The sequence below is a fragment of the Castanea sativa genome, chromosome 7 (genome assembly GCF_040712315.1).
Source record: "Castanea sativa cultivar Marrone di Chiusa Pesio chromosome 7, ASM4071231v1".
In the NCBI taxonomy this organism is placed as follows: Eukaryota; Viridiplantae; Streptophyta; class Magnoliopsida; order Fagales; family Fagaceae; genus Castanea; species Castanea sativa.
The window spans coordinates 26,287,133-26,298,872 of NC_134019.1; the positions used below are offsets into that span (position 1 = coordinate 26,287,133).

The 11,740-nt window shown below is 34.8% G+C and overlaps 1 protein-coding gene across 1 annotated transcript in view; it reads left to right on the forward strand.

The window, feature by feature from the left end:
• The first annotated feature begins 10,597 nt into the window (after window positions 1–10,597).
• LOC142644231 (uncharacterized) overlaps window positions 10,598–11,740 on the forward strand; it is a 2,774-nt gene continuing 1,631 nt past the window's right edge. The window contains 1 exon segment of the mRNA XM_075818885.1: window positions 10,598–10,673. Coding sequence (XP_075675000.1) covers window positions 10,598–10,673 — 76 coding nt within the window.

Below are 11,740 nucleotides of genomic sequence, written 5' to 3' on the forward strand. Positions count from 1 at the left end.
ACAAAAGAATGCCTATTCTTGAACCCGTCATGATTGACCTTCCTGTCAAACTGCCATGGCCTGCCCAATAAAATGTGACCCACTTGCATTGAAACAACATCACAAAGTACTTCATCCTTGTACCTCCCAATTGAAAAAGAAACCAGTACTTGCTTATTTACCTTAATCTCTCCACAATCATTCAACCACTGCAACTTATATGGTCTAGGGTGTTTCAAGGTAGGTAAATGCAAATTTTCAACTAAAGTAGTGCTAGCCACATTAGTACAGCTCCCCCCCATCTATAATCATACTACATACCTTGTTGTTGACGTGGCATCTAGTATGAAAAATGTTCTCCCTTTGTTGTTCCATGTCATCCTCTTTGACTTGTGCACTTGAAGCACGCCTAGCCACAAGTGACTCGCCCTCCACTGGATACTCCACATCATCATCAGAAGCATCCTCAAGTGATGGAATTTGGTCATCATCTTCCTCGCTTTCAGTTTCCACCTCTCCATCAATACGTGTGATCTTGGCCCTCTTATTTGGGCATTGTGATGTGAACCTTAATTGACACGCTTTGAGACCCAACAAAAATATTGGAATATTTACCCAGAAAAGCTAAAATTCAGAATTATGATAGAAACCCTAACCCAACGTTTATAATCGAAATGCGAACCAAAAGTATAAGTTGACCTTGACCCAATGATTATAAAGAATCACGAACCGAAGGTATATGATGCGAACCTCAATCGACACACTTTGAGACTCAACAAAAATATTGGAATACTTGCCCAAGAAAACTAAAATTCAGATTTTTGATAGAAACCCTAACCCAACGTTTATAATCGAAACGCGAACCAAAGGTATAAGTTGACCTTGACCCAATGATTATAAAGAATCATGAACCAAAGGTATAAAGTTTGAACGCCACAAGGAAGAATCCTTGATAAGTTCACAGTTCTTGAAGAACCAAAAGAAGAGCAAAGCCTCACCTTTTCTGATTTTTATTCAATAATATATTATATAAAAAACGTTTACAGACTTGAGAGCCTATTTAAGGACTCCATAAAACTTGACAGACAAGAAAACATAATCTAAAATAACTCCTAATTGATACCTAACCATATCAGGAATCAAATTTGACCTAAAAAACATTAAATGCACCTAAAAACAAGGAAATAAATCACCTAAACCTAAAATAACGTTTTTACATAAAAATACCAAAAATAATAAATTACAATAAATAAACAGTAAATTGTGTCTTACATCAAACCCCTCCACTTGAAACAAACTCGTCCTCGAGTTCATCTTTGAAATCTGAAATCTTCCGCTCCAAGTAAACAAATACTTCGAATGCTTTAATGACTTGATCCGGTTGTGAAATTTGAATCCTTCATAAAGTGTAGCAGAAAATTTCTTCTCATCTACTTTTAATTTATTTGCAACATCAATCAACAAAGGGTTGATAATAAAGTTAAAATTTTCTACTCCAAGAAAATCAACATATTGTATAGTTTTCTTCAACAAATAAACTAAGACTTGAGGATTGTGAGTTGTGGACTCATCCTCATATTTGACCTCAATTGAATCTTCCACAATGTTCTCAATAATTACCATATTTTATTTTTTTTTTCGTTGTTTTTTTTTCACTTTTTTTTGGATGATAACAGAAAACAAAAGATAAAGGGATTGAAAACTGATTTTAGAACCTGTACTCTGATACCAAACGACGCGAACCTCAATCGACACGCTTTGAGACCCAACAAAAATATTGGAATACTTGCTCAAGAAAGCTAAAATTCAGATTTTTGATAGAAACCCTGACCTAACGTTTATAATCGAAACGCGAACCAAAGGTATAAGTTGTCCTTGACATAAAGAATCACGAACCAAAGATATAAAGTTTGAACGCCACAAGGAAGAATTCTTGATAAGTTCACAGTTCCTGAAGAACCAAAAGAAGAGCAAAGCCTCACCTTTTCTGATTTTTATTCAATAATATATTATATAAAAGACGTTTACAGACTTAAGAGCCTATTTAAGGACTCCATAAAACTTGACAGACAAGAAAACATATTCTAAAATAACTCCTAATTGATACCTAACCATATCAGGAATCAAATTTGACCTAAAAAGCATTAAATGCACCTAAAAACAAGGAAATAAATCACCTAAACCTAAAATAACGTTTTTACATAAAAAATACCAAAAATAATAAATTACAATAAATAAATAGTAAATTGTGTCCTACATCAGTATAAGTTGACCTTGACCCAATGATTATAAAGAATCACGAACCGAAGGTATAAAATTTGAGCGTCACAAGGAAGAATCCCTGATAAGTTCACAGTTTTTGAAGAACCAAAAGAAGAGCAAAGCCTCACACTCTCTTGCCTTTTTCCACTCGTACCTTCCCATTTTCAGTTCTGCATTAAACTAATAAACTTGATCAAGAAATTCAACTTTTAGTGTAAAAACAAATACCAATGGCAAGAAAATATAAAAGAAACACCAAATCAAAGGAAGAGGACAAAAGAAAAATAATATTTTGGTATGAGAGAACTGAAACTGCAAACAAATTTTTTTTTTCTATTCTTTTCTGATGTCTTTTTTTTCACTTTTTTTTTTTTTTTTTGGAATTGGATGCACGATTTTAGCCTAATGCACTTCAACAAAAACAAAAAAATAAGAACGATAAATGAAGAACACAAAAGCAACAAGATAGGATGATAACAGGAAACAAAAAAAATAAAGGGATAGAAAACTGAATATAGTCTGATACCAAATGATGCGAACCTCAATCGACACACTTTGAGACCCAACAAATAATATTGGAATAGTTGCCTAAGTTAAAATTCAGGTTTTGATAATACCCCCAACCCAATTTTTATAAATGAAACGCAAACTAGCGGTATAAGTAATAGACATCGACCCAATAATTTTAACTGAATCACAAGCTGAATGTATAAATTTTGAACGCCACAAGGAAGAACCTCTGATAAGTTCACAGTTCTTGAAGAACCAAAAGAAGAGCAAAGCCTCACCTTTAATTCTGATTTTTATTCAATAATTTATGAAAAACGTTTACAAACTTAGGAGACTATTTAAGGGCTCCATAAATCTTGACAGACAAGAAAATATATTCTAAAATAAATCCTAATAGGTACCTAGGTTCAGGAATCAAATTTCACCTAAGAAGCATTAAATGTACCTAAAAACAAGGAAATAAATCACCAAAACCTAAAATAATGTTTTTTTACATAAAAATAAAAAAATTAATAAATTACAATAATTAAATAGTAAATTACATCAGACCCCTCCACTTGAAACAAATTCGTCCTTGAGTTTATCTTTGAAATCTGAAATCTTCCGCTCCAAATAAACAAATAATTCAAATGCTTTAATAACTTGATCTGGTTCTGAAACTTGAATCCTTCATAATGTGTAGCATAAAATTTCTTCTCATCTACTTTCAATTTATTTGCAACATCAATCCATAAAGGGTTGATAATAAAATTAAAATTTTCTACTTCAACAAATCAACTGAGACTTGAGGATTGTGAGTTTTTTTTTTTTTTCTCTCATTTTTTTTTAGCTTAGTGCATGATTTTAACCTAGTGCACATCCCAAAATAAGAACAAGGAATAAAAAACACAAAAGGAACAAGATAGGATGATAACAGGAAACAAAAGATGAAGGGATAGTAAAACTGATTTTAGAACTTGTGTTCTGATACCAAATATGAACCTCAATTGACACGCTTTGAAACCCAATAAATAATATTGGAATAGTTGCTGAAGAAAATAAAAATTCAGATTTTGATAATATGCCCAACCCAACGTTTATAAATGAAAGGCAAATTAGAGGTATAAGTAACAGACCTAGACCTAAAGATTATAACTGAATCACAAACCAAATGTATAAATTTCGAGCGCCACATGGAAGAACCCCCTGACAAGTTCACAGTTCTTGCAGAACCAAAAGAAAAGCAAAGCCTCACCTTTTTTTACGATTTTTTTATACAATATTTTATGAAAAACGTTTACAGACTTAGGGACCTGTTTTAGGGCTGCATAAAACTTGACAGACAAGAAAATATATTTTGGTCACTTTAAAGATTTTAGTTTAATTCTGGAGGATTTAATGTCATTTAGGTCATTTTCATTTTTGGGGTATTTTAATCATTTTACAGGTTTCGGGGTCATTTTCATCATTTTAGCAATTTAAATGTATTTTGGTCATTATACAGAGTTTTTCAGGGTCTTTTTGGTCATTTTGTGATTGTAGGGGGTCCTTTTACAGATTTTGGTGTATTTTTTGTCTTTTATAGTTCTCGGACTATTTTGGGGGTAATGACATGCTTTGAGACCCAACAAATAATATTGGAATATTTGCCCAGGAAAGCTAAAATTCAAATTTTGATAGAAGCTCGTTTATAAGTGAAACGCGAACCAAAAGTATAAGTAGCAGACCTTCACCCAGTGATTATAAATGAATTATGAACCGAAGGTATAAAGTTTGAATGCCACAAGGAAGAATCCATAATAATTTCACAGTTCCTGAAGAAATAAAAGAAGAGCAAAACCTCACCTTTTTTTTTTTTATTCAATATTCCTCAATGAGTGCATACTATTTATAAGACATGACTGAAAATAGAAAATTTTAAAAAAAAGTACTAAATAATAAAACCCTAAATAAAAGTTCATTTGGTCTGAAATTAGCAGATCCAAAATAAGAAAATAGCTAAAAAACATTATAAATAATAAAAGCCCTAAATTCAGGTAGATTTGGTCTGAAATAGCGGCTCCAGAATAGGAAAAAATGATGCGAACCTCAATCGACACGCTTTGAGACCCAACAAAAATATTGGAATACTTGCCCAGGAAATTTAAAATTCAGATTTATGATAGAAACCCTGACCCAACGTTTATAATCGAAACGCGAACCAAAGGTATAAGTTGACCTTGACCCAATGATTATAAAGAATCACGAACCAAAGGTATAAAGTTTGAACGCCACAAGAAAGAATCCTTGATAAGTTCACAGTTCTTGAAGAACCAAAAGAAGAGCAAAGCCTCACATTTTCTAATTTTTATTCAATAATATATCTGAAAAAACGTTTACAGACTTAAAGGCCTATTTAAGGGCTCCATAAAACTTGACAGACAAGAAAATATCTTCTAAAATAACTCCTAATTGATACCTTACCATATCAGGAATCAAATTTGACCTAAAAAACATTAAATGCACCTAAAAATAAGGAAAATACCTAAAAAACGTTCTAAATAATAAAAGTCCTAAATTCAGGTAGATTTCAAATGACCAAGTTCCTTTCCTTTTAAGCTGTCGTTCCACCTTTATTGCCATGTGGGCTATGTCCTCCAACTCCACGTAGTGCTACAACTCCACCACGTTGGCAATGTCCCGATTCAGCCCATTCAGAAACCTGGCCATGGTAGCTTCTCTATCCTCCTCTACATTTGCCCGAATCATGGCAATCTCCATCTCCTTGTGGTAGTCATCCACGCTCCTATAGCCTTGAGTAAGACTCTGTAATTTCTGATACAAGTCCCTATAGTAGTGACTAGGAACAAACCGCCTCCTCATGATAGCCTTCATTTCCTCCCAACTCTCAATAGGACTTTCATGGTTTCTCCTTCTGTTCATCACAAGTTGATCCCACCATATAATAGCATAGTCAGTAAACTCAATGACAGCGAGTTTTACCTTTTTCTCCTCGGAGTAGTTGTGGCACTCAAAAATTTACTCCACCTTCTTCTCCCACTCCAAGTATGCTTCTGGATTATTTTTCCCTTGGAATATTGGTATCTTCATTTTTATGTTTCCTAGGTTCCTTTCAATCCCTTCTTACCATCTTCGATCTCTTCGGAAACCTCTACCACGCCTTTCTCCCCTCTGCACAAACCTGCCCTCATTGTTCAATGAAGCTTGATCTTCTTCATCGTCAAACTCATCCTCGTGGTAGTCATCACAATCATCCATGCGCACACGCCTTTCTTGCCTTCTAGCATTAGGGCTCTTTGGGGACGCTCCTCACGCAAAGTAGCAATAACAGTGTCTTGCCTATCCATCCGATCCCGAATCTCATTAAACACCACGTTCATGCGTTCAAATTGTTGTTGCATAGCCTGCAAAATGATGGACGACTCCTCCCCTCCTTCCCTATTTGATGTTTCGCCCCTAGAAGACATACTTTTGAAACAACAGAGAATTATTAGAAATAATTCTCCATAACACTCCCTCACGTGTTTGCACTCAAATTATGTCACTCCCACTCGTGTTTCACTCTTAAATTGGCTTTTTCCCGATATTAGTCTCACACTCTCTTACCTTTTTCCACTCGTTGCTTCCCCTTTTCAGTTCTGCATTAAATTAATAAACTTGATCAAGAAATTCAACTTGTAGTGTAAAAACAAATACCATGGCAAGAAAATATGATAGAAACAATAAATCAAAGGAAGAGGACAGAAGAAAACGATATTCTGGTCTGAGAGAATTGGCACTACAATTTTTTTTTTCTATTTCTTTTCTGATGTTTTTTTTTTTTTTTTTTTTCTGGGGAACTGAGTGCACAATTTTAACCTAGTGCACTTCAACAAAAACAAAAAAAATAAGAACGATGAATGAAGAACACAAAAGAAAGAAGATAGGATGATAACAGGAAACAAAAGATAAAGGAATAGAAAACTGATTTTAGAACCTGTGCTCTAATACCAAATGATGCGAACCTCAATCGACACGCTTTGAGACCTAACAAAAATATTGGAATACTTGCCCAAGAAAGCTAAAATTTAGATTTATGATAGAAACCCTGACCCAACGTTTATAATCGAAACGCGAACCAAAGGTATAAGTTGACCTTGACCCAATGATTATAAAGAATCACGAACCAAAGGTATAAAGTTTGAACGCCACAAGGAAGAATCCTTGATAAGTTCACAGTTTTTGAAGAACCAAAAGAAGAGCAAAGTCTCACCTTTTCTGATTTTTATTCAATAATATATCTGAAAAAACGTTTACAGACTTAAGGGCCTATTTAAGGGCTCCATAAAACTTGACAGACAAGAAAATATCTTCTAAAATAACTCCTAATTGATATCTTACCATATCAGGAATCAAATTTGACCTAAAATGCATTAAATTCACCTAAAAACAAGGAAAATACCTAAAAAACGTTCTAAATAATAAAAGCCCTAAATTCAAGTAGATTTGGTCTGAAATAACAGCTCCAAAATAGGAAAAAATCTCTATTGACTGATATAGATCTGAAAAGTCAGTCAGACATTAATCCACGCCATAAATCACTCCCAATTAAGCCAGATCAGCCCTCAATAGCTTGAATTAAATTTATTGCGTTTTCATCTTCCTTTGGGCCAAGCTTGGAATGTCCTGTGCTAGAATCCGTCCAAATCTCTTGAATCTGCCCATTAAGTGCTTCTTTGATCTTCCTTTTGTAATAGGTCCAACTGGAACATGCAATGGATTCTTGAATGCTTGTTGATTCTCATCAAAAAATCTCCATTAACAGAAATAGAGTTGGAAAGTCAAGCAGCTATTTGTCCACACCATAAATCACTCCCAACTAAGCCAGATCAGCCCTCAATAACTTGGATTAAATTTATTACACCCAAATCTATTAGGTCAAGCTTGGAATGTCCTGCATTTGAATCAACTCAAATCTCTTGAATCAACCCATTAAGTGCTTTGATCTACTTGGATCTTGCTCTTGTAATAGGCTTAACTGGAACATGCAATGGATCCTTGAATGCTTGTTGATTCTCATCAGGTCATTTGAGAGGTTTTGGGATAATTTGGACATTCAAGTGGTTTCAATGTATTGTTGGTCTTTTTGAACTTTTGGGGCATTTTGTTCGTATTAACTGTTTACCCGGGGGGGGGGGGGGGAGGGGGTAATTCTGGTCATTCTAGTGATTTCAATGGTATTTACGTTATTATATTGGATTCAAGATTAATTTCGTCGTTTTAGAGGTAATTTTGTTCATTTCTTAGGTTTCGAAGGTATTTTGGTCATTCTGTTTTAGAGTACTTTTCTTCATTTTAGAGTTTCGAGGTATTTTGGTTATTTTAGTGGTTTCGAAAGTATTTTGGTCATTTTAAAAATTTCAAGATTTTTTATTTTTTATTTTTTATTTTTTATTTTTTTTTATTTTTTTTTTTTTTTCAGGATTTGGGATGTTTCTCATCATTTTAGAGGTATCAAGGTATTTTTTCTTATTTGAGATGTCTTGGGGAATGTTGGTTATTTTGTTTCTTCGTATTTTGGTCGTTGGAGATTTTTTTTTTTTTTTGGGTCCTTTTTCAGGATTCGGGATGTTTCTCATCCTTTTACAGGTATCAAGGTATTTGGGGGGCGTTTTGATCATTTTTTTAGGTTTTGGGATATTTTGGACATTCGTGGCGCATTTTGGTCATTTTAGCGGTTTTGGGTGTTCAAAGGTTTTTTTTTGTTATTTGATATTTTGGTAATTCTCACTAGTCTGGGAAATTTTGTCAAAATACCCTTGAAATTGCTAGAATGGCCAATATACCCCCAAAATCACCAAAATGTGCCCAAACCACAATAAGTAAAGAAAAAAAAAAAAAAAAAAAACCCTGAAACCTCTTAATTGACCAAAATGGTTTCAAAATCTCTAAAATGAATAAAATAACTCCAAAACCTCTAACATGACCAAAACACCCCTGAACCGGCTAGAATGAGTTGTCAAATCTTGATACGTTGTGAATAACCAAAATTCGCCAAAATCTAAAAAATACATCTTGACACAGCTAAAATGGCCTAAAATCTTCTAGAAAGACCAAAAAAACGTGAAACCAACTAAAATAGCCCACGAAAATCTCTAAATTCGCTGAAATAACCAAAAGCTTATAAAATATCCAACGAAATACCAAAATCTCTAAAGTGACCAATATTCTCTTGAAATTTGTAAAATGACCAAAATATGTTACTGATAAGAATCAACAAGCATTCAAGGATCCATTCCATGTTCCATTTGGGCCTATTACAAGAGCAAGAACCAAAAGAAGAGCAAAGCCTCACCTTTTTCGATTTTTATTCAATAATATATGAAAAACGTTTACAGACTTCAGGGCCAATTTAAGGGCTCCATAAAACTTGACAGCCAAGAAAATGTCTTCTAAAATAACTCCTAATTGATATGATGAGAATCAACAAGAATTCAAGGATCCATTGCATGTTCCAGTTGGGCCTATTACAAGAGCAAGATCCAAGAAGATCAAAAAAGCACTTAATGGGCTGATTCAAGAGATTTGGGCTAATTCTAACACAGGACATTCCAAGCTTAGCCCAAAGGAAGCTGAAAACGTAATAAATTTAATTCAAGCTATTTAGGGCTAATCTGGTTTAATTGCAAGTGATTTATGGTATGAATTAATGGCTGATTGACTTTCCAGGTCTATATCAGTTAAGGCAGATTTTTTCCTATTTTGGATCTGCTAATTTTAGACCAAATCAACTTTTATTTGGGGTTTTATTATTTTGTACGTTTTTTAGGTATTTTCCTTATTTTTAGGTGCATTTAATGCTTTTTAGGTCAAATTTGATTCCTGATAAGGTAAGGTATCAATTAGGAGTTATTTTAGAATATATTTTCTTGTCTGTCAAGTTTTATGGAGCCCTTAAATAGGCTCTGAAGTTTGTAAACGTTTTTCATAACATTATTGAATAAAAATCAGAAAAAGGTGAGGCTTTGCTCTCTTTTGGTTCTTCAAGAATTGTGAACTTATTAGGGATTCTTCCTTGTGGCGTTCAAACTTTATACCTTCGGTTCGTGATTCTTTATAATCATTGGGTCAAGGTCAACTTATACCTTTGGTTTGCGTTTTGATTATAAACGTTGGGTCAGGGTTTCTATCAAAAATCTAAATTTTAGCTTTCTTGGGCAAGTATTCCAATATTTTTGTTGGATCTCAAAGCGTGTCGATTGAGGTTCGCATCAGAGCACAAGTTCTAAAATCAGTTTCCTATCCCTTTATCTTTTGTTTCCTGTTATCATCCTATCTTGTTTCTTTTGTTTTCTTTATTCATCATTCTTATTTTTTTTTTGTTTTTGTTGAAGTGCACTAGGTGAAAATCGTGCACCTAGTTCAAAAAAAAAAGTGAAAAAAAGACATCAGAAAAGAAATAGAAAAGAAAAAAAAAATTGTTTGCAGTTTCAGTTCTCTCAGACCAAAAAACTGTTTTCTTTTGTCCTCTTCCTTTGATTTAGTGTTTCTGTCATATTTTCTTGTCGTTGGTATTTGGTTAACCACTACAAGTTGAATTTCTTGATCAAGTTTATTAGTTCAATGCAGAACTGAAAAGGGGAAAGCAACGAGTGAAAAAAGGCAAGAGAGTGTGAGACTAATATCGGGAAAAAACCAATTTAAGAGTGAAACACGAGTGGGAGTGACATAATTTGAGTGCAAACACGTGAGGGAGTGATGTGAGGAATTATTTCTAACAATTCTCTATTGTTTCAAAAGTATGTCTTCTAGGGGCGAAACATCAAATAGGGAAGGAGGGGAGGAGTCGTCCATTATTTTGCAAGCTATGCAACGACAATTTGAACGCATGAACGTGGTGTTTAATGAGATTCAGGATCGAATGGATAGGCAAGACACTGTTATTGCTACTTTACGTGAGGAACGTCCCCAAAGAGGCCCTAATGCTAGAAGGCAAGAAAGGCATTCTCGCATGAATGATTCTGATGACTACCACGAGCATGAGTTTGAAGATGAAGAAGATCAAGCTTCATTGAACAATGAGGGCAGGTTTGTGCCAAGGGGAGAAAGGCGTGGCAGAGGTTTTTCGAAGAGATCCAAGATGGCAAGATGGGGTTGACAGGAGCCTAGGAAACATAAAAAAGAAGTTACCAACATTCCAAAGGAAAAATGATCCAGAAGCATACTTGGAGTGGGAGAAGAATGTGGAGTTAATCTTTGAGTGCCACAACTACTTTGAGGAGAAAAAGGTAAAACTCGCTGTCATTGAGTTTACAGACTATGATATTATATGGTGGGATCAACTTGTGATGAACAGAAGGAGAAACCATGAGAGACCTATTAAGAGTTGAGAGGAAATGAAGGCCATCATGAGGAGGCGGTTTGTTCCTAGTCACTACTATAGGGACTTGTATCAAAAATTACAAAGTCTTACTCAAGGCTATAGGAGCGTGGATGACTACCACAAGGAGATGGAGATTGCGATGATTCGGACAAATGTAGAGGAGGATAGAGAAGCTACCATGGCAAGGTTTCTGAATGGGCTGAATCGCAACATTGCCAACGTGGTGGAGTTGCAGCACTACGTGGAGTTGGAGGACATGGTGCACATAGCAATAAAGGTGGAACGACAGCGTAAAAGGAAAGGAACTCGGTCATTTCAAAATCCGAGCTTCTCTACTTCATGGAGGTCAAATGGGAGGAAAGACGAAGGGCCTGTTTTCAAGTCCAAAGCCGAACCACCAAAAAGGAGAGATGATGCTCCCAGTGTCAACAAAAGTAAAAATGAATCCCAAACTCGTAATCGTGATATTAAGTGTTTTCGTTGTTTGGGAGTAGGTCATATAGCGTCACAATGCCCAAATAAGAGGACCATGATCGCACGTATTGATGGAGAGGTGGAAACTGAAAGCGAGGAAGATGATGATCAGATTCCATCACTTGAGGATGCTTGTGATGAGGAAGTGGAGTATCCAGTGGAGGGCGAGTCACT